This window comes from Macrobrachium nipponense, chromosome 9 (assembly GCF_015104395.2).
Source record: "Macrobrachium nipponense isolate FS-2020 chromosome 9, ASM1510439v2, whole genome shotgun sequence".
Lineage (NCBI taxonomy): Eukaryota > Metazoa > Arthropoda > Malacostraca > Decapoda > Palaemonidae > Macrobrachium > Macrobrachium nipponense.
Genome location: NC_061110.1, coordinates 44,836,962 through 44,861,131, shown reverse-complemented (window position 1 = coordinate 44,861,131; position 24,170 = coordinate 44,836,962). Strand labels below are relative to the sequence as shown.

At 38.4% G+C, this 24,170-nt stretch overlaps 1 protein-coding gene across 3 annotated transcripts in view; it reads left to right on the top strand.

The window, feature by feature from the left end:
- The window catches only part of LOC135218416 (neurexin-4-like), a 516,193-nt gene that overhangs the window by 244,825 nt on the left and 247,198 nt on the right, over positions 1 to 24,170 (top strand). For all 3 annotated transcript variants that reach the window (XM_064254722.1, XM_064254720.1, XM_064254721.1), the window contains 2 exons: positions 6,308 to 6,454; positions 14,261 to 14,431. In XM_064254722.1, the coding sequence (XP_064110792.1) occupies positions 6,308 to 6,454; positions 14,261 to 14,431 (318 nt within the window). The remainder of the gene's footprint in view (positions 1 to 6,307; positions 6,455 to 14,260; positions 14,432 to 24,170) is intronic.

The window sequence follows — 24,170 nt, the reverse complement described above, 5'->3', positions numbered from 1 at the left end:
TAAGTACAACCGAACTGGATAACATCCGTTTGGCTTGTATTTCGATCATCGTACTACAGTGCAACATTACCGTATTTGTTATAAATGGCGTTATGTATAGAATAGAACTGAGATATCTTAATGTAATAACTTTATTCGCTATAGATCAGAGATCAATATAGATTAAAGATCAATCGGGAAATATACCGTTAAATTTAAACCTAGTTATAACTGAAGCTGAGAAAACTGTTCAAGCTGCTAATGACTATTATCGTACATCGGCAAAAAGGATAAAACTGCAGTAAACGTCTGCCATCACACACAACTGTAGATAAAATTGGGATAAAATCATTTTAATCAAAACTACTGTGCTTGAAAGAACACATTTTACTGTTGGTTTCACGCCGATATAAGATAAGTAACGTAAAGTTCGTATTATGATGATATAAAGGATTACGTATTGCGAACGGAATCACGTAATTTTTTACGCAATAAACATGCCGCCAACGTAATCTGTTAACGAATAAAATAGTAGTTCTCATTCACAACGAGACATATTCAATAAATATTTCCACCTAAAAACACGCTGTATAAGGAAAAATAACTTTGTCTCATATAAGTCAAGTATATAGATATTCGTTTATGCTAACTAGAAGCAAGAGCATTCGCTCAGAATTGCGTTATGGTGAAACAGACTCGTATTCATCAGCTGATTTCAAACCACAACATTGGCCGCTCCGCGGAATACGGGCTTAAGTTTGCCGTAGTATTTTAAAATACAATAATATGAGAATACATACAATATTCTTGGATACAGTGAAATAATGTATAACTTTTAAAAGGATTTATGGAAAAGATGCATAATTAATAAAATAAAACAATGCATTTTTCGGAACTGGCGGACAAGAACGAACATGAAAAACCATCCCCTGACAACGTGGAGCGTAGTTGCAAAGGCTGCCTTAATTTGTATCTTATTTCTGTACAAAAAGGAAAATACCTTTACGCAATATATTTTCATACACATTTTAAACATAAAAGCATAAACATTTGAAAAATCGACACGTCGATCGCTAAATTTGCGCACTTTTTTTTTTTTTTTAAACGATATTTTCGGAAGAGCGGCAGACGGCGGCATACAAGAACGAACTTGAAAAAGACATCGTAGTCGATAACTTGAAGGGGAGTTTCAAAAGCTGCCTTTTTATCATATTTCTGCACAGAAATAAAAATAACCTATTCGTAATACATTTTCATAAACATTTTAAACATAAAAGCATAAACATTTATAAAATCGACACATCGATCGCTAATTTGCACTTTTTATAAATCGATATTTTCGGAAGAGCGGCAGGCGGCGGCTTACAAGAAAGAACATGAAAAAACATCGTATTTGATAACGTGAAGGGCAGTTTCAAAAGCTGCCTTTGTATCATATTTCTGTACAGAAATAAAAATGCCTTTCACGTAATACATTTTCATACACATTTTAAACAAAAGCATGAACAATTATGAATCGACACATCCATAGCTAAATTTGCACTTATGTAACTCGATATTTTTGGCATAGAACGGCGTCGGAGGCATATATTTTACCCTAATACCTACGTAATAAACCATAAAATTTGTTAATATAATTTGCATAACCTTTATGGTCTGAACGCATTTCTACATATGTATGAACTCGTTAGACAACGGCGCTAGCGGCGCTGTTAACTGAAATTTGTGCTGTAAAGATACCTTTAAAATGCCTTATTTTTTTAATGAATATTTTTGACGACCGCCGTAAAAACGATTCGCCGTTGAGTGATTGCGCCGTTAACCGCGGGCCGCCTGTATTATATATATATTATATATATATATTATATAATATATATTATATATATATAATATTATAATTATATATATTTAAATATATTATATATTTTATATATATATATATATATAGATATATATATATATATTATATATAATATATATATTATATATATATATATATATATATATTATATATATATCTATATATATATATATATTAATATATTATATTTTATTATTATATTATATATATAATATATAAAGATATATTTTATATATATATATTATATATAAATATATATTTTTATTTATATTATATTATATTATATTATATATTCTATATATATATTATATAGATATATATGATTATATTATATTATAATATATATATTATATTATATATATATATATATTATTATATATATATATATTATATATAATATATATATATATATAATATATATATATTATATATTTTATAATTATTAATAATAATATATATATATATATATATATATAATATATATATATATAAATATATAGATATATATATATATCATATATATTTTATATATTATATAAAATTTATTAATAATATTATATATTATAATATATATATATTATATATATATTCTATAATATATATTATATATATATTATATTTTATATATATATATTATATTATCTATATATTAAGATATATATAATTATATAATATATATATATAATATATATATATATATATATATCTATATAGATATATATATATACTATATATATATATATATATATATAAATATATATATACATATATATATATCATATATATATATATATATTAATATATATATATATATATAATAAATATATGTATATAATATATAATATATATATATATATAATATTATATATAATATATAATATATATATATATTATATATATCTATGGATGTATTATATATATTATTATATATAATTAAATATAATATATAATATATATAATTATATATATAATATTCTATTAAGGATGTTTCCCACAGGTCTATGGACACCTTTTCCTTAGGTCCTGTGGTGGCTGCCCAACAGATTTGTGTAACTCATCGTTGACCCTCACCGGGCAAATTTGTATCTTACTTAAAATAATTGTGTGGAAGAGGAAATGAGTGAGTTGGCTGGGCTCTTTCTTTCTCTTACTTCTTTCTTCTTCCTACGGGCAGGTTAAGGAATAGACATGTCATTCGCTGGACTGGTATGATAGAGGTTAGTAAGGTAGTCATACTGGTAGTTTGTTTGCTCTGTGTTATCAAATAATCAAACCCTCTATTCAGTAGCCAATACTCCGCTCTCTAGCAAGGGGGAGTGAGGAATGATAACGAATCTCTGGTCTATTTAATTTGTTATCGAACAGTCAGAATTTTTCTTTAGTTCCCTAATGCAATGAATCTGTTCATATATCATTGTATAAAACCCATTTGGCTGAGTTGTTGGATATCAGTTTATCTATCTTCTCATTGGCATTGGTCCACCTCCTGTTGATATTTCTTCTTGGAGGTGGGCTGGTGGGTTATCCCCCATCTGGATTAGGATGTCTATACCTCCTACCAAGTATGTCTATCATATTGTTAAGACCGAAGGTTTTTTTCATGTATGAACTAATCAAATTTTTAAAAACAATTTGTATTTTTCAAAGCTAACAAACCTGAGGGCTTAATGTTTTACTGCCCACCTCTAGCCACCCCTCTGTTATCTTATGACATCATGGGTTGGGAAAGATTAACATGATGGCATGGGTTGTGCAGTCTTTGATCAGCTTTCACCCAATTTGCGCATGCATTGCCAGATTTCACAGATTCCTTGCTTTACAATCTCTGATTGTTTAATCGGTTCCAGCTAGGTGCCTGAAATTTATCCTATTGTTAAGACCTCAGGTTTGTTAGCTGTGAAAAATACAAATTGTTTTAAAAAATGTGATTTTTTATTGTTTCTGTATTGCATTTGTTTTCATATTTTATCATTGTTAAATTTATTGTGAAATTGTTATTGCTTTTACAAACATACATACAATATATTTTAACTCTTCTCCTTCCCTCCTCAAGCTATCAATGCTCCCTTATTCAGTCTCAACTTAGCTGCGCATGACGTCACCGTGGACATACAGTTTTGTACAACTTTTATGCTAAATTTTAAATTTAGATGCTTTATTTTATTTTGTTTAAAATGGTTATCATTAAACTAAGTATTGTAAATGAAAAATCGTGTTAATACAGTTTTGCTTATAGGACGCAGTAGGCCATCGAATACAAGTACAGTAGTACCTCGAAATACGAAATTAATCCGTTCCAAGGCACCCTTTATATCATGAGGTTTTCGTATCTTGGACCACATTTTACATGTAAAATGGCTAATCCGTTCCAAGCCCTCCAAAAACACCCCAATAAATTTCATAATAAAGCTAAATTGACCTATAAACAATGAAATACTACAACAATTTGGACCATTCAATACCTAAATTAATAACAAAAATGCAAAACCTGTAAATAAAGTGTATATTAGTGTACATGGTAACAAGAAATATTACTGTACGTAAAATGTGGAAGCTTCCCTTTCGAGCGAGGCTATCTCCGAAAGTGGCGGCAGAGGAGGAGGAGGACAAACGGCAGATACGTATGTACACTTAACTTTACGAAACACATAAAAAAATCTCAGAAAAACAAACTAAACTTTACAAAACACATTAACAAAACTGTAACACTTAACTTTACAAAAAACTTAAAATAAAATTTGTTTTGTCTTTTTTTTATTTTTACATTTCTTTTTACTTTTTTTATACTTTACGTAATTTCAATTTCTTCATCTCCGAATGGGTGCCAGTCCATTTACGGAATTTTTCGAACCACCCATGAGAAGCCTTGAACTCTGGGGTTGCCATTGATGTCCCCTCTCCGCCGTCGTCTTCGGCTTGGGCAATCAAATCGCCGAAAATAGCGCTGGCCTTCTGGCAGATTGCCGTCTCGGTTATCATATCGCCATCGTTTTCTTTGTCCTCAATCCATACAAGAAGCAGCCTTTCCATTTCATTATGCACTTGGGTCCTCTTATTTTCTTTGATGGCTTCCTTCTGCTTAAGGATGGTGCCTATCGTCGACGGATTTCGGCCGTGTTCCTTAGCGATCACACTCAACCGCAAGCCAGCTTCATACTTTTTTATTATCTCCATTTTTGTCTCCATAGAAAGTATCTCTTCTTTCTGTGAACTTCAGCAACTTTCTTGGGATCCATGACTATACTGTATGTAATTAAGTTATGTAGTACGTATACTAATTAGGTTCTCACACAACACAATAAAGTAGCACAACAAAATCACTAACAAATTTACGTTACTAAATGAAATCGTTGGACCGAACGAATGCCGCGTGCGTACGATAAAGATTCTGGTACGAGGTGGCCGGGGTAGGGACGCCACCACGTACGTACGTATAAGATGCATGATGGGAGGGATGCTGTCCAATAGGAGAGAAGGATCTCATGGCGGTGGCTAGCATCAGGAACCAATGGGAGAGCAGGAGGATGGTGGCGAGTCTACTAGAACTAAGATGGCGGCGCGAGTTTCAAAATTGTTATCGGGCGAATCTCGGACTTTCAGAAACCTTTCGTATCTTGAAAACTTTTCGTATGTAGAGCCGTTAAATTTTTCGCATTGGCTTTCGTATCTCGAGTTTTTCGTAAGTTGAGCCTTCGTATCTCGAGGTATCAATGTAGTACATATAAACAAGATAATCGGTCAGTTTGAAGTATGAGTATGTATTCGTTCAACAAACGATACAAAATTTTCTAGAAAATTTTTTTTGAAAAATGAAATGTTCAATAAAGAAACGGTTGACAAACGACGTATCACTGTAAATTGTATTTTTCCTAACTATACAAATCTGAGGTCCTTTACCATATTAGGCCTATCTCATGTGACCCCTCATTCTGCTACTCGGGCCAAAAGCAAAGTAGTATGTGTATACCTAAGTGGGAGGAGGTATCCCACTTGGGCGGTAGTACAACTACCAAACTAACTTACTGTAAATGTCTAGTGTCCATTTCCAGCTTCACTGATGTAAAGGACCTCAGGTTTGTATAGTCAGGAAAAATACAATTTACTTTAAAAAATTGTGATTTTTTAACATATATATCTCTTGTGTATGTATCAAGCCTACAGCTTGATACATTAAACATGATAATAGTGTAAGTTTATTAACTTTAATGTGTTTTTCACTGTAGTTGTAGTCCTTCATTATCAATGCTTTTACTGTATTTGTACTCTTTATTTTAATAAGTTGGGAAAATTGTTGCCCTTTCATCATTTACATATTTTCATATTTTTCCTACTAGATTTGCCTACATATTAAGAAAGCATAATGCACATAGCTATCAGAAAGGTTTTTTGGTATATTGGTTACTATTAAATGATATTAATGTGCAAACACTGGTGTTGAACTACTTTATTATATTTCTTGTCTCACAGGTTTAGAATCATGGCTTGTTGACAGTGGTGAACTGACAGTGAAAGAACACCTCCCTGTGCGGCAACTTAGAATAGGTGATACTGGGTCTCCATTGGATGGCAAGAAAGCACGTTACACACTTGGACCTCTTATTTGTGAAGGCGACAGTAAGTATTTTTGAGTGTGACTTGTAACTGTTTAACTGTTGTTCCTTTCATCTCCGTGATGTTGAGACTGTGTATAAAGACTGCAGTACCCTTGGTCCTTTTCTTGCTGCTGGTGTGGTGCTGAGAAAGGAAGTGTTGAAAGCAACCCTTCCTAAAATTCTTATTCTTGACATAAGGTGTGATGATTTTTACGGAAAGCCTGGAGGTATGAAGTATGTGGAGTATCCTCCAGTCCTTTGGTAGGTTGGTGGTGGATATTTAGTTATTGATTTGGTTATAGTAACAATATTTTTCTGGTGATATGTTGGTACTGAGCCCTGGGCAGGGGCAATTATTTTGATCCTTTGTTAGCCATCAGAATTGTCCTACATGGCTTTACTGCCACACCAGTACATGATAAGATGAGTGGCAACCAGAGCCAGTATTTTCCTGCTACAACTCTCTTATCAGATAAGGAATCAAAACATTTCAATTAATGTAGGCAAAGTTTTTTCTATTCTTGTTCTATGTTCTTTTTGAAGAAACTGAAGTAGAATTATCCATGCTTCCCTCCTTCCTGCAATTTGGAAATCAGCTGTATAATTACTGGGGAAGTTGGATAATTAAAATTGACATTTTAATGATAAAATAAGGTTTTAATTATACTTAACCTGTAATTAAATAATCAGAGCCCACCCTCCATCCTTTAGCATGGATTTATTTTGTAAGACATGAACAAACTGAGCTCTCTGCCAAGTTGTTCCTCTCTCTTACCTCAAAAATTGGCGGGGCACTGTTACCCAGCCAAAACAAAAGAGAGAATTAGAGCGACCGTGAATTTCGGGATTTTAACTGTGGGCGATTGAAACTCTTTAGCTATATACTAAAACTTTATTTTATCATAAAAAAGGGATTTTGACGCAGGAAAAATCTATTTCTGGGCGAGGAAGCCGTGTCGCCCAGGGAAATAGGTTCCTTCAGCACTATTTCTAAGGTAAAATATTGCTATAATACCAGAGAACTGCTAAATTGGACCTGCCAGAATATTCCGGCTCGCTTACCTTCATTAAAAGGTGTTGGTATAGTTCTGGGGCGAGTGAAAACCACTACCACGGCACCCTCTCCAATTAGCCTCTCCTAAATCAAAAACCCTCAAGAAAAGGGGAGGTCCTACGGCTTGCTACCTACCACCGCATAGGTAGTGGATGTAGCGTCATACCTGAAGATAGCATACTAGCTTGGTGGCACAGTTGAAAGATGGAGGGGGGGACAGGTGAACCAAAAGGTTGGGATTTCACTGGGCGACACAGCTTCCTCGCCCAGAAATAGATTTTTCCTGCGTCAAAATCCCTTTTCTGGACTCAGCCGTGTCACTCCGTGAAATTGTACCAGAGAAAACACCAAGCTACTAACATAAAACTAATAGCAACCAAAAGATAACTACAAAAGGGTGCAAATGAAAAACATATTACAATATAAATCAATATAATAAATATTATATACATATAAATTGTAAGCCTTAATGGAAAGGTATTAAACTTAAAATTAAGACATGATAGGCATTAAACCAACAAATTGTTTACAATGTAGGTTGAGAAAGGCACCTATAAACTAATTATTATGTACATATCACATAAATCAGCCCAGTATTAAAAATACGCTACTGGGTTGAGGTAGACTGATAATGAGGCTGGTAGGAAGGAGGATGGAAGGAGACAAGGTAACTACTGCAAACTACTTCCGACCGTAGCAGGGGAAACAGTGTTCCCCACAGCTACCGCCAGGAACTTAAGGTCCTCCAAAGACTTAAGATAGTGGCGTTTAAAAACTGAGGGGGATTTCCAACCGGTATATTTCTTCAGATCTTCGAAGCTCATGTGCTGGAAGAAATTAATTGACGTTGCTATAGCTCTAATGTCATGTACCTGTGGGAATGACTGTGGGTTGGCCTTCTTAATGAAATAAAGAATTTGTTGTCGTATGCCTTTCAGAGAGATGGTGCCACCTTTCTCTCTAATGAACAGAGGCCCTTTGGATTTCATAGAAGTCCTATGTAGGAAATCCTTCAATGTTTTCACAGGGCACAGGGATGGGTCCTGTGGGAGCGGAATAATTTTCCATGGAGCCCACCTATCTAGAGGATCCTCATTCTTCGCAAGAAACCTGCGATCTGGAGAAAGTAACACTTCTCCCGAAGATAGGAACTGAATATGACCTGGGTCCCTGGATAAAGAAGACAACTCTGAAATTCTAGCTCCCGAAGCTAGGCTAATTAGAAATAGAGTTTTCCGCAAAAGAGATTGATAGTCACATTCTGAGTTGTTAGTATCCGATGCCAACTTAAGGACATCGTTTAGGAACCATGACACTGCTGTTGGTCTTTCAACAGGCCTAAGCCTGGCGCAAGCCCTGGGGATTGAGGTAAAGTAATAATCTGTTAAGTTTATGTCAAACCCGAATTGGAAAATCTTTTTCAAAGCTGATTTAGTTGTGGTTATTGTACTAGCTGCCAAACCTTGTTCAAATAAATGCCTGAAGAAGGTGATAGCTAGATTTGTGGTCATGGTATGAACATCCGATTCATTGAGGAAGACAGCCAGCTTCTTGACCGCTGAATCGTATTGGCGAAGTGTTGACTCTCGCTTATCTGATTCCAAGAACAGGATGTTCTGAGGATCTATGTCCGCACCCCTCTGCGCAGCAAACTTCATGAAGTCCATAAAGTTAGGGTTTTGTGAAGACCTGAGGAATCAAACACAGTCTTCGTTTGGACTTGTTGGGACAGCAAGGGCTTCGGCAGCCGATGAGGACTCAGACCTAATTCTATCATAAGAGGAAACCAATTGCTCTTCGGCCAGTTGGGGGCTATAAGAGCCACCTAGCCCTCGAAAGATCTCAACTTGTGCAGAACCTTCAAGAGAAGGTTCACTGGAGGAAAAAGATATATCCTCTTCCATTGGTTCCAATCTATGGCCAGTGCGTCCGTGGCGAAAGCCAGAGGGTCCAGGTTGGGAGCCACATAACATGGAAGCTTGTTGATTTGATTCTGTTGCAAACAGATCCACCTCGAGCCCCGGTACCATGTGACGCACCCATCTGAATGACTTGCTGTCCAGAAACCACTCTGACTCCAGAGGAACTGAGCATGAAAGCGCGTCTGCTACCACGTTCTGAATCCCTGCTAAGTGAGTGGCTGATAGATGCCAATTGTTCTTGGCTGCGAGAGAGAAGATGGCTATCATCACGTGGTTTAGATGACTTGATTTTGAGCCTCCCCTGTTTATGCAGTGCACGACTACGGCACTGTCAAGCACCAGCTTTATGTGTGATTTCTTGGCCGGACGAAGTTTCCTTAGGGTAAGGAACACTGCCATAGCTTCCAGATGTTTGCATAGAATCTCCGGGATCGGGGCGAGCCTGTCCCGGGATCTTGGAGTCAGGCGGGACTTCCCCCTGTTGATCTTGAATCCGAGATGTTCGAGGAAACAGATCACCTTGACCGTAGCCTTGTTGCATTCTTCGATGCTTGCCGCCCACACCAGCCAATCGTCCAGATAGGCTACTACCATGATCCCCTGTGACCTTAGTTCCTGCACTACCGTTTCCGCCAACTTCACAAAGATCCTGGGGGCTATATTGAGCCCGAAGGGCATTACTTTGAAAGAGAAGGCTTGTTTGCCTAACTTGAAGCCTAGAAACGGACGGAAGTGCCGTGCTATCGTGACATGATAGTAGGCGTCTGTAAGATCTATAGAGGTGGTGACGACCCCACAAGGAAGTAAGGTCTGCACCTGAGAGATGGTCAGCATCTTGAACTTTTCGCAGCGAATGGATAAGTTTAGACAGGACAAGTCTAAGATCACCCTTCGCTGGTCCGAGCCTTTCTTTGGAACGCTGAACAAGCGTTCTTGAAATTTTAAATACCTTGTCTTTGACACCGCTCCATTTTGAAGGAGGTCTTGAGAGTATTCTATTAACTCCGGTGTCGGCTCCTGATAGAAGGTGTTGGGTGGAGGAGGACCTGCGATCCAACTCCAGCCCAGGCCTCTGGATATGATGCTTTGTGCCCAATTGCTGAACCCCCAACGATGACGAAAGTGGTACAGCCTCCTTCCTACCTGCGAGACATCATTGGGCTGATGATGGACGCGATCCGCGGCCTCCCCTTGCAGCTCTGGGACGGCCGGTTGCTCTGCTGCCAGCACGTTGACGAAAGGAACCTCTAGCCCTGCCCCCCCTGCTGAACCTATTGAAGACCTGAAATGCCTGGTTCTCATAGGCCTGATTAAAGGCAGGAGAGACAGCGAAAGAGGCCAAAGGTTGCTGCTGTTGGGGCTGCAGAATAACGAAAGTTAAATTACACTAAATGATGATGGTAAGTCAAGGAAGATCTAAAAAAAAAAATGTTTAGAGAAACTTGTAAGTATTCACAAACAGACATAAAAGTGACTACAGGTAGTTGTCGACTTGCGACCACAATTGGTTCCGACCAACTGGTCGTAAATCGATTTGGACGTAAGTTGGCCCATGTTAATTTACCGTAAGAATATTATACCAGCCTAGCCTACACTAGGGTAATCAGTACCATCTTTACATATAGTGTAGCTTAGCCTACACTACACAGCATTACTTCATACATATATGGCATAGTAATTATTAATTTCAGCTAATTCTCTAGGTTCAATGTACACTGGCTTATGATAATTCAGTACAAAGAGAAATTGAATAGCATTCAACAAGTTAGCCTCGCATATACGATGATGATGTTTTCATGGTACATATATCGTATATATACGAATACAGTAACCTAGCCTACAGTATACTGTATACTACATATACGATATAATTTAGAAATTTAGTAACAGAGTTGAATATCTTAAAACCGGCATTCTGTGGTCCAGAAACTCCCATGGTTCAGCTTGATTTTAAATCAGCAGCCATTAGATCATTCCGCCGCCACCTGGGACGCGCCACATATTGTTTACAACTTCAAGGCAGCAAAAACTATGCCATATATCCTTTGTGTATGAAAATAGTTCTTAGTAATGTAAATATGCAAAGTCAAATATGTTTTTGATATTAACCTTGGAAGAATAAATATATATTTTTAAATATTCCACTTGAGAATGCTCAACCAAGCCAAACCTTTAAACTTTTAATCAAAACAATGAGACATTTGTCAAGCGCAAATTCCTTACTCTGTATGTGCTTGAGAGACCATTTTGATAATGTCTTTTATGTAACGGTGTATTTACCTATTTGATATGCCACCCATGACATTATATGATGCTAGAGGCAAGAAGTGCAAGCATAAATATTTATCCATGCTAGAAAATCTTTATTTTGTTAGCGAATAGTTTACTGTTCATTTTCCTCAGTAGATGGTGCCGCTGTTCTTTGTTTACGTTTTGACGGCGACAGCAACATTCAAATGCAGTTGTCGCCAAAGTTCATTCATTATTTTGTTCATCTCTTTATCCTCTACAATAAAAATCAACTAAGAATCTAATAGTGATAATTATGAAAATACGAAATTTCGGATATGAAAGTCACCGATAATAAAGTGCAGATTCTGAGAAGTTTAGTACTGTATTTAGGCTTACGATTGGGTAGGCTAACTCGGGAATGTAGGCTAAATGTGGTAAAGTACACTATTTTAAAGAAATTTATACTATATAACGTTATAAAATGACGAAGTTAAAATATATGAGTAATAAAATGATAAAAAGCAGAGTCAGAACGTAGCTGGTAGTAGACTAAGTCGGAAACTAGGCTATTTGTATGTGGAATTACCTAAAGGCTTAATTTTTTGTGGATGTATTTTGTATTCCGATGTCAGGCTGCAGACGGCTACGTATATTTATGAATTAAAAATACAATGAACATGCAACTTTTCTGTGAATCTTTTAAAAAGTTGTACATTATTGTATCCAATAATAATGTATGTACGTATTCTCATATTATTAAAAATACTAACAAAGCGGTCAATGTTTTGGTTTCGAAATCAGCTGAAGGCAAATACGAGTTTAGTTGGCCGTGTTTACGTTCTATCTCACCGTATTTAACTCAGTTTGGAGCAAATTGCCTTGCTTCTAGTTAGTATAAAATATCTAGATACTTTACTTATATGAGACAAGTTAATTTGTCATTATACGACGTCTTTTTAAGGCTAAATATGAATTTAATACGTCTCATGAGCTAAATTATTTTTTGGTTACAGATTGCGTTGTGGGCATGTTTATTGTGTAAAAATATTACGTGATTCCGTTCAGTACTTTCACTTGATTTCATCGTAGTACGAGCTTTACCGTTAGTTACGTTACTTATCTTTTATCGGCGTGAAAACAACAGTAAAATGTGTTCTTTCAAAATCTGAAGTTTTGATTAAAATTATTCTCTCAATTTTATCTACAGTTATGTTCGATGGCATAAGTTTACTGTAGTTATATCCTTGTTGCCGATGCATGATAATAGTCATTAGCAGCACGAAAAGTGTGGGTGGTCGTAAAGTTGATCAGTCGTAACTCACATAAGTCGTAAGTCGACAACTAGCTGTATCTGGTTGTTTTATACCCAAGAATTTTAGAAGCAGAATGCTTACGCTGACCTCCGTCATCATTTGCTCCTCATGTACAGGGTAGCTGTGGAAATTTGTTGACCTTGAACCTGGTCTATTGTAGTAATGGTCCTAGTGGTGGGGTAGGGTCATCAGTGCACTTCATGTTGTGCACTGTAAACATTACTTAAAACTTACAGGCTGGGCTGTATATATATTAATAATACCCCAAGACTAGGCAAACTGTAAGGTTTGCCAATTTAAAAATATACCACTGAAAAGAGGAAGATATGTGTTAGGAAGAGCATAATTAAATACATGGACGGATACAAGGTTTATTGTGAATCCCGTTACAACAACTTGCCGCCAAGGACCAGCACGGTGGGCACATCACAACACAACAACGGGGCTGAGAACTCAAAAATAAAAGACGTTCATGGTAGGGAATAGAATCAGAATTAACAAAGGATTACCTTTTTTTATCTAAAACTCTACATCATGCAAATGCACATGGTGTAAGGAAAAATTTTAAAAAATTTGATGTACCCTCCACATCAGGGCCTCTTTTCCAAGACACTTATTTTAGCTGGTTATGCATGCTTTTCTAATTTATTTATTTATTTTTTTCAAATTTTATTTTGCAAAATTAGGATTACAACTTTCATAATATCAAACAACCCCCATTTTCATTTAAGATTTGTACAGATATGGCGCAAAATTATAGAACTCTATGAGCTGAACATGGGAGTTTCATGCAAAATTACTGGGGTTCATAAGAGCCCTGCCTTTCACCAGGGGATGTTAAGAACATTTGCAGCATCTCTGTAGCTCATAGGTTCACCCACATTTTAGCTTTTAATTTTATTATGACTCTTTCCTTCAGTCTTTATATTCAACCTCTCAAACTAGTACCTCTTATTACAAATGTGAGGTGTTTTCTCCCAGTTCCATCTTGAGACCCTTGTAATTTATTTCCTTTATTTTCATTATCTCTTTGTTTGGCAGTCTAACCATTCTAGTGCTCTCTTTTCACAGTCTTAAGTGCTGAATGGTCAAAAGTACCCCAGTGCTTAGCTTGACAGCCTAAGTTTCATAGAAGTAAATTAATTATAGTAATTGAGGTTTTTTTAACAAATCCTAATTGTACATTGTATAATTAGATATTAAATTATAAACTGTCTGCTTTAGTAGTGAAGGACATTTCTCTGACAATTTGATTTTATTAAATAGATTATAGTTTTAAATACCATAATTTCTCAACTCTGTTTCAGATGTATTTGATAATGTGGTCACATTCCGAAAAGCAGATGCAACAATCAATTTGCCTCGTTTTGATATGGCTCATTCTGGAGATATTTATTTTGAATTCAAAACGACCACAAGAGATGGCTGTTTTGTACATGCCAAAGGCTCTTCAGATTACATCAAAGTTTCCATTGTTGGTAAGCTTGCTTCTTTTATTTTTCAGGAGTATAAAATAATGTGAAGTATTTTTTATATTTTTGTTTAAAAGTTGATATATAATAATACACTGAGGTTCAGTGAAATCATGGAAGGATACCATTCTGTTGGTATTAAAACAATTTTTTAATACTTTATATCCACAAATTGGTTATCAATTCTGAAATCTGAATTTAGGCAAAATTGATTGAAGAGTTTGAGGAACTTTTATGAAATAAAGAGAAGTTTCTCTGTTAATATTCAGATTTCAAAATTGATATCATATGTCCAGATTTAAAAATTAATATCGTATGTCCAGAGGTTTTCTTCCAGTGCTCTTTTGTCCTTCAGATGTCTTGTTTTGTGACTTTCACATTATGTATATTCATTCCAACTTGAAAATTTAGTTGGAATGGCAGTTTAATCAGACCAACCTTTTCAAGGATATCCCTCCCATTTCAGAACTTATTCTTTGGGACAGAAACTTTACATGGTGGTTTGGTTAAGCCCAAGTTACATGTAGACAGATTTCAGGGAGGAGATGAACTAGAACATGTCTAGCATGGTCAGCACTCAAGTGTAGATAGTAAAGTCAAACAGAGGTCAAGAAGAGATGAGAGGATATTTCGACAAACAGGCTGTGATGTTGGCAAAGACATATTCAGGGAGTGGTATTTGTGTTGGGTTAGCCCACAAAATTGTTATGGAATTTCCATAGTTGGAAAGAAAGAGGAAAACACTTAGCTAATGGAGATCTGAATATGATTATATAAATTAATACACAGTTGAAGTGGAATGGAAAATAAACCATTTTAGGAAATGGTAAACATTAGTTATAAAAAGTCATAGCAGATATGATTTTAGCTGAAACTGAAATAACACCTTGAATACATAGAGGCAATATGCTTACATCAGTTAAAATGAAAATGTACAGTATATGCTCATTTCCAGTAGACCTGAGGAAGAAACTGAAAAAAATGTGTAGAGATGAACATGTTTGTTTTGAAATAGGCAGGAGTTATGAAGTAACTGTAGAAACTGAACAGCTCAAAATATGTAGTAGTTCATATGTGGAACAAACCTTTGGTGTTAACAATAGGGTAAACCTTCTGGTGCCAGCTAGAAACCGGTTAAAAAACAATCAAAGATTGTTTATGCATGGAATCTATGGCATCTGGCATCTAAGCCATAGAAGAGGTGGAGAGTGGTCACTGGTGACCACACTTGAACCCTGTAACGCATTCAGTCTTTCTTCAACCGCCTTGGAGAGCAGATATTTGCTTTTGCTCTCCTCCTCCCAAGCTTTTTTTTTTTTTTTTTTTTTTTTTTTTTTTAGATAGCCGTTGATTCCTTCCTGCTTGTTGGTAGTTTTGGGTGTTTTGTGATACTATGGATTTCTCCATCAGTTCCAAGTAGTGGCGGGCACGTCAACGCGTGTGTCCCGCCCTTTGAAGATTCCTGTGCTCACGCGTCATAGCTTCCACCTTGACTGACCCCAGTACAACTTGCAGTAGGTGTTGTGCTAATTTTTGAAAGGTAACCAGTCCATGGCCAGATTGTCATTCCTTGCCTGTTATGCGGTGGGAGAACTTCTACGAGAAGAGGGAGCATCATAGGTTGTCTACGTGTCCATCTGGGGAAGGATTCACCCCTCCTCCTGTGGATGCCTCTGCTTCCCCTTCTTCCAGACTTTTTCATTCTCCATCTTCATCCATTGATACCTTGTCTCCTTCCTCTTCTTCCAGAGATTTGTTTTTGGAAGTATATTGGGAGTTGCTCAGGGTGATGTTTTGTTTAATGTTGCTTCCTCTCTCTCGAGGGGAGAAATCCCCTCGAGGAGAGAGGAGGCAGCACCATCTTGTTAATTTGTTTCAGAGACCGATTCCCACAAGATGGTGTCTGTGTGGGCCTCCTTGGAATGCCTGTTGTCTCACTTCATGTCTGCATGCCTTCCAGCTATGGCTCCCCCAGTAGTTTCCCCCCTCACGGCTTCCATTACTTTGGGTTGCGTGTGCTGCTGCTTAGCAAGATGCCATCTGTAACTACTCGTCCTGGCCTGGGTCACCCTTTATCTTGCCATCAGCGAGGCCATTGACTTGGGCAAAGAGTCCAGTGCATGCTGTGATGTCACTCCCAGCGTCGTCTTTGCCCATGACGTCAGTTCCAGTGATGTCACACTCCCTTCCTGTTGCCATGACATTATCTCAGATGGTTGTCAATCCATCGGAGCTGTTCTTGCAGGCTATGGTAGACCTCTTTTGAGAGAGAGGTACAGTGGTATCTCTTAAGAGGAAACGTCCTAGATCACCGTATTCTTCATCGTCTCCTTCACCTTCATCTCAGGTTGGATATCCAGTTGCTTTGAAACCTTCAAGACATTCTTCTCCTCTTCAAGAGTTGCATTCGCCTGGAAAGTCTAGAGTTTCCTCGCCTATTGCTCGTGCCCACAGACGTGTTTCAAGTGACCGCTGTGAGGTTGTTGACGGATGTGGCTGGAGGCTGTCAACGGCTGCTGTGTCTCTCATCACAGATGTGCTTCTACATCTCTTCATGATGGTGAGAGAGATCGTCTTTCACCAATTTCCAGGAAGCCGAAGTGTTCCTCTTCTCATTTTCCTAGGAGGTCCTACATTTGTTGTTCGTCTTCTAGTCAGTTCATGAGTCATCTAGGCAAAGATTTTGGGTTTCTCCTATTCCCAGATGGTCTCACGTATGTTGTTCATTGTTGCATGGCTGTGTATGTGATTCTTCTTGGTTGCACGTTCATGTTCCTTCGTTTGCGGACGTGATCCTTCAATGAGAAGAGATGATGTTTGTCCTTCAAGGAGCTCTCCTTTGGCCAGAGGAAGTGTTAGGAATCTTTCTCAGCCTTCTATTTAATGACTTCAGGCTTTGATGCAGGATCCAGATGATGGGGAGAGTCAGGAGTTTCTTTCTTCCTACATGGAGGTTATTGATATCATTCATGAGTTTAATAATCTTTCTGAGAGGACTGAGACTGTCTTCTATGACCTTTACAGACATAGAGGCGCCTTACTTGGGCCAAAGAAGAGGTGTGGATTTTGTTTGAGCTGCCATGTTGTGGGCATGCTCATTTGATTTGGCATGTTAATTCTTTGGTCTCGGGATGAGAGAATTCTCTTCATTCCAACAGGTCTTTCAAGCTTTTTTCCCTTCCTCTTGTTTGGCATAAGTGTTACTCAACTAGTCTGGTGCAGCTGATGAGTAGGCAAGTTAATTCATATGTGAATCATATGAAGTCTGGCTTGACCCTGGATCAGGTTAGGGCTGTTGGATCTTCGTTGACTTTTCAAGAGGATTCTACTTTGGAGTCGACTGCCTCTTCTGCCTTTCAGACTGTCTCATTGCTGGACTTGTGGTTGTCAGCAGTAGCCAAGATAAACATCGTCCCATTCTGCAAGAGGTTCTGTCAGCAATCCTTTCAGCAGATTGCTTCAGTCTGGTGCGAAGGCCATTTCGTATCTGGGACATCTGAATGCTAATTTGTGGGCAGGGTAGGCAGTCGCCTTCCAGGAAAACTTCAAAGCTATCGACTTTCACTAGGGCCTCTCAGGTGGCACCTGCTCCAAAGAAGCAGCTGCATTAACATCCCTCTTAGCCTCACTCTTCTAAACCAGGGAGGGGCTAGGGGTAGGGGCAGGTCAGGTCGTCGATAGAGAGGGTGCCACGCCCTGCTTGTTGCTACTGGTGGGGGAATGCCTGGCGGTCTATTGGACCAAATGACAATTGCACGGAGCGGACACATCGGTACAGTGGGGCCTCGGTAATTGCAGGGAATAGGAACCACAACCACCCGCTTTAAGCAAATATTTGCGTTAGCATACGCTCAAAAATGCTTAGACTATACTCTCAAGTGCATATTTCAATAGTTAAAGCACCAAAGACCCCTACCTATAAAAATGCTTATAGGTTAACTGCCTATACAGGTGGCCCACGGTTAGCGGCGCAATCACTTGGTGTCGAATCGGTTTTACGGCACAATTTTTGGTTAACAGTGCTGCAACAGCCGTTATGTATAATGAGTACATACATTTGTAGAAGTACCTTTCAGACCATAGTAAAAGTTATGCAAATGTTATTAAAAATTTGTATTGAGAGTTATTACATGGGTATTGGGGTAAACTATATGCCCATGACGCTGTTCTATGCCGCCGCTTGCTGCTCTTCTGAAAATATCAAGTTGAAAAGTACAAATTTAGCGATTGATGTGTTGATTTATAAATGTTTATGCTTTTTTGTTTAAAATGTGTATGAAAATGTATTATGCATAAGGTATTTTTATTTCTGTACATAAATATGATACAAAGGCAGCTTTTGCAACTGCCCCCTAGTAAATATCAAGCAAAACCCTAAACTATTATACTCATACGCGAAAAAGATGAATAAAAGAAGAATAGAAATAGGCCCTCTAAGAATTTAAGGGAGATTAACGAATGAAAAAAAGGAAATTTGCAACATATTGGCAGATCGATATAAGAGAGAATTCACCCCTAGAATAGATAATGAAGATAATGATATAGAAGTAAGGGACGAAAATAGTGAATATTTAGCTGACATAGATATTAATGAAGCTGATATTGTGCTGGCTATTAATGAAATTAAAAATGGAGCTGCAGCAGGGCCTGATGGTGTTCCTGCTATTTTGTTAAAGAAAGTAGTTCATTCTATTGCAAAGCCACTTGCAATATTATTAAGACAAAGTGTAGATACAGGCATGATTTATGATGAGCACAAATTAGCATATATTACCCCTACATTCAAAAGTGGATCAAGTAATTATAGGCCTGTGAGTCTAACATCACATATTATGAAAGTGTATGAAAGGGTAATGAAAAAAAATATTATGAAACATTTAATAAAAAATAATCTGTTTAATATAGGACAACATGGTTTCGTACCCGGAAAAAGTACACAAACCCAACTGTTAGTCCACCGTGAGAACATATACAAAAATATGAAAAGCGGAAATGAAACAGATGTGGTTTATCTAGTCTTTGCAAAAGCTTTTGACAAGGTAGACCATAATATATTAGCGAAGAAAATTAGAAAACATAATATAGTGGATAAAGTAGGAAGATGGTTAAAAGAATTTTTACACAACAGAAAACAGATAGTTATTGCAAACGATGAGAAATCGGATGAAGCTAAGGTAATATCCGGTGTGCCACAAGGTACGGTGTTAGCTGCATTACTGTTTGTTATTATGATTGCAGACATAGACAGTAATGTTAAGGACTCGGTAGTGAGTAGTTTCGCCGATGACACAAGAATAAGTAGAGAAATTACTTGTGATGAAGATAGGAACGCGCTACAAAGAGACCTTAACAAAGTATATGATTGGGCAGAGGTAAATAGGATGGTATTTAACTCTGATAAATTTGAATCATTAAACCATGGAGACAGAGAAGGAAAGCTATATGCATATAGGGGACCTAATAATGAGACAATCACAAATAAGGAAGCAGTTAAAGACCTTGGTGTGATGATGAATAGGAACATGTTATGCAACGAACAAATAGCAATTCTATTGGCAAAATGTAAAGCAAAAAAGGGATTTTGACGAAGGAAAAATCTATTTCTGGGCATGGGCCCGTGTTGCCCAGTGAAATGTCCTTTTAGTTCATATTTCTAAGGTAAATATTGCTAACATTACCAGAGAAAAAACCAAAATGGGATGTCAGAGTATTCTGACTCGCTCACCCTAAATAAAAAGAGGGTGTCGGTATGGTTTCTGGGGCGAGTGAAACCACTACCACGGGCCTCTTGTCATTTAGATCTCTCATTCACAAAATCCCCCTGCTAGAGAGACCTGATACATAGCCCGCGCCAGCAACTACTACTACCAGCGCTCCCACGCCAACACCAGCGCCTCTAGCGGCCATCCTTGAATGTTAGAGAACCAAGCTTGGGCTAAAGGGTGGGGTCAATAAAAAAGGGGGGATTTCACTGGGCGACACGGGCCCTTGCCCGGAAATAGATTTTTCCTTCGTCAAAATCCCTTTTCTGGGCTCAGCCCGTGTCGCTTTGTGAAATAGTACCAGAGAATTGGCCACAAGCTTGGTAAAGATTAAATAGAATAAGGAAATAACAATAAAAAACAAAATATAAAAATTGAATATAATCTTGTATAAAATTACAAAGTTAGCAAATATACACTTAAATTAACTTAAAGTAGTTGGATTAGCCTTATGATTACGAAAGAAAGATCATAAAAACTACAATTATGCTAACTTATAATAACTTAATTTATACAATGTTAAATATATACAAATGTGAGAATTCCTAGCAAAAAAAATAAGGAAAACATCACGATATAGCCTTGGCAACTAAGGCTCGAAAGATTGGGGGGTGAACTTGGTGGCAGGGTCGCAGGAAGGATGTTAAAGAGGCAGGTAGAAAGGAGATCTGGATCTATGGCTAACTACTTAGACGGTGTCAGGGAAAACTGTGTTTCCCACTGCCACTGCTGGAAATTTTAAATATTCTAAGGATTTCAGGTAGAGGCATCTGAATACTGTCGGCGACTTCCAGCCTGTATATTTCTTAAGATCGTCAAAATTCATATGTTGGAAATAGTTAATTGAGGTGGCTACTGCTCTAATGTCGTGGACTTTGGGGAACGAATCTGGGTTGGCTTGTTTAATAAAGTACAAGATTTGTTGTCTAATTCCTTTTAAGGAAATAGTGCCACCTTTTTCCCTCACAAATAAGGGACCTGATGATCTAGTAGATGTCCTTGAGAGGTAGGCTCGTAAGGTGGTTACTGGACATAGAGAAGGGTCTTGAGGAAGGGAGAGTATCTTCCAAGGGGCCCATCTCATCAAGGGATCTTCATTTTTGGCCAAGAATTTCCTATCTGGGGAGAGGAGAACTTCTCCTGATGGGAGAAATTCTATATGGCCTGGATCTCTAGAGAGAGCCGACAGTTCAGATACTCTGGCTCCTGAAGCCAGACTTAAAAGGAAGAGTGTTTTCCTTAGTAGAGATATGTAATTACATGAATTGTTATCAGTATCTGAGGCCAGTCTGAGAACATCATTTAAGAACCATGAAACTGAGCTAGGTCTCTCTGATGGTCTGAGCCTAGCACAAGCTTTGGGAATAGACGAGAAATAAGAATCTGTTAAGTCTATTTTAAAGCCAAATTGAAAAATTTTCTTTAGAGCTGACTTATTAGTAGTAATAGTACTGGCTGCTAAACCTTTTTCAAATAAGGATCTGAAGAATGAGATAGCCAGGTTAGTAGTCATGGTTCGAGATTCTGTTTCCTTCAGGAAATTTGCTAGCTTTTTAACAGCTGCGTCATACTGACGTAAAGTTGATTCTCTTTTATCCGATTCTAAGAAAAGGATATTTTGAGGATCAATATTTGCATCTCTTTTAGCCGCGAACTTCATGAAGTCCATAAAGTTAGGGTTTTGAGAATTCCTGAGGAAGCGAACACAGTCTTCATTTGTACTTGTTGAGATAGCTTGGGATTGGGAATCCGTTGAGGTCGGAGACCCAATTCCAGAAGTAGTGGGAACCAGTTGCTCTTGGGCCAATGTGGGGCCACTAGAGCGACTTGTCCTTTGAAAGTCCTGGGTTTGTTCAGGACTTTCAACAGAAGATTCACTGGAGGAAAGATGTATACTTTCTTCCACTGATTCCAATCTATGGCCATGGCGTCCATGGCATAAGCCAGAGGGTCCAGGATGGGAGCCACATAGCATGGGAGCTTGTGGATCGATTGCGATGCGAAAAGATCCACCTGGAGGCCTGGGACCCTTTGGCATATCCACTGGAATGAGCGCCTGTCCAGAGACCATTCCGATTCTAGAGGAACTGAACGAGACAGAGCGTCTGCTATCACATTCCTTACTCCCGCCAGATGGGTGGAGGATAGATGCCATTTGTGCTTGGCTGCTAGTGAAAATATGGCTATCATGACATGGTTCACATGACTTGATTTCGATCCTTCCCTGTTGATGCAGTGTACTACTACTGCACTGTCCAGTACCAGCTTGATATGAGAGTTCTTGGCTGGTAGAAGCCTCTTCAATGTGAGGAACACTGCCATGGCTTCTAATACATTTATGTGAAGCTGGCGGAACTGAGGGGACCAAGTCCCTTGAACTTTCTTGAATTGGGAGTACCCTCCCCACCCGCTTAGGGAAGCGTCCGTGTGGATAACCAACACGGGGGGGAAATTGAAGAGGAACTGACTTGGATAGATTCTTGACCTCCGCCCAGGGGCGGAGCCGTTTGCGGAGAATTGGCAGAATGGCTGACAACTTGTCCCGAGACTTGTTGTTTGCTCTCGAGCGCCAGACCCGATTTATGTCTTTCAGCTTTGCCCTCAGTAGAACATCTGTCACTGAGGCGAACTGTAGAGAACCTAGGATTCTTTCCTGGTTTCTCCTTGATGTTTGTTTGCATTTGAGGAACTGCCTTGTAGCTTTGGCTATTTCTTTCCTTTTGTCCGACGGAATTGACAGAGTATGGGAGCTTAAGTCCCATTGAATGCCGAGCCGTTGAAAGCGGGTGTCCGGCGTTAGCCTGGACTTGGACTTGTTTATTTGGAACCCCAGATGTTCCAGAAATTGTATTACTTTGACTGTAGCTTTTTGGCATGCTTCGACAGTTGTTGCCCAAACAAGCCAGTCGTCCAGATACGCTACTACCATTATCCCTTGAGATCTTAGTTGTTGAACTACTGACTCCGCCACCTTTGTGAATACTCTGGGGGCCACGTTCAAACCGAAGGGCATCACTTTGAATGAGAATGCCTGGTTCCCCAGCCTGAAGCCTAGGTACGGGCAGAAGTGTCTTGCTACTGGGATATGATAGTATGCGTCTGTAAGATCGATAGAGGTGGTGACGGCCCCACGGGGAAGTAAGGTCCGCTCCTGCGAGATAGTCAGCATTTTGAACTTGTCGCAACGAATGAATAAATTTAGACGGGACAAGTCTAAGATTATTCTTCGTTTGGTTGAGCCTTTCTTTGGCACACTGAACAAGCGACCTTGAAACTTTAAATGCTTGACTTTTGATACTACCCCTTTCTGAAGTAGTTCTTCGGCATACTGGAGGGGGACCTTTGATCCAACTCCATCCTAGTCCTTTGGACACAATACTTTGTGCCCAGTTGCTGAACCCCCATCTGTGGCGATAGAGGAACAGTCTCCCTCCTACCTGAGGGTTCTCACTGACTTGGGGCAGTTCGTGACCCACGTCCACCTCGGAAGTGCTTGCCTCTGATAAGCGTTCTTCCGCCACCTCTTTGGCGAAATGAACCCCTAGCCCTGCTACCTCTTCCAAACTTGTTAAAGGTTTGGAATGCTTGTCCTTCAAAGACCGGATTGAAGGCCGATGAGAGCAAACTAGGTAGATGGTTGGCTCTGAGGCGTCAGCAGGAGGATAGGTTGAGCCCGGTTCTTTGAGGTGGAAGGTTGTACCACCTGAGAGACCGGTACTGCCTGAACCATTTGTTGTTGTTGGGAATCTTGATAGGGTGTAAACTTCCTCGGCTTCTTCGACTTCTTGACAGAAGTAGTAGTAGTTTCAGGCTTCCTCTTAGCTGATAGGCCCCAACGGACCTTAAGGCTTTGGTTCAGTCTTGTAGCTTCGTGATGAACCTCATTAACCAGAGCTTCTGGAAAGAGGTCAGCACCCCAGATAGGAGCGGCGAGCAGTTTATTAGGCTCGTGGCGAATGGTCGCCTCTTGCAGTACATGTTTT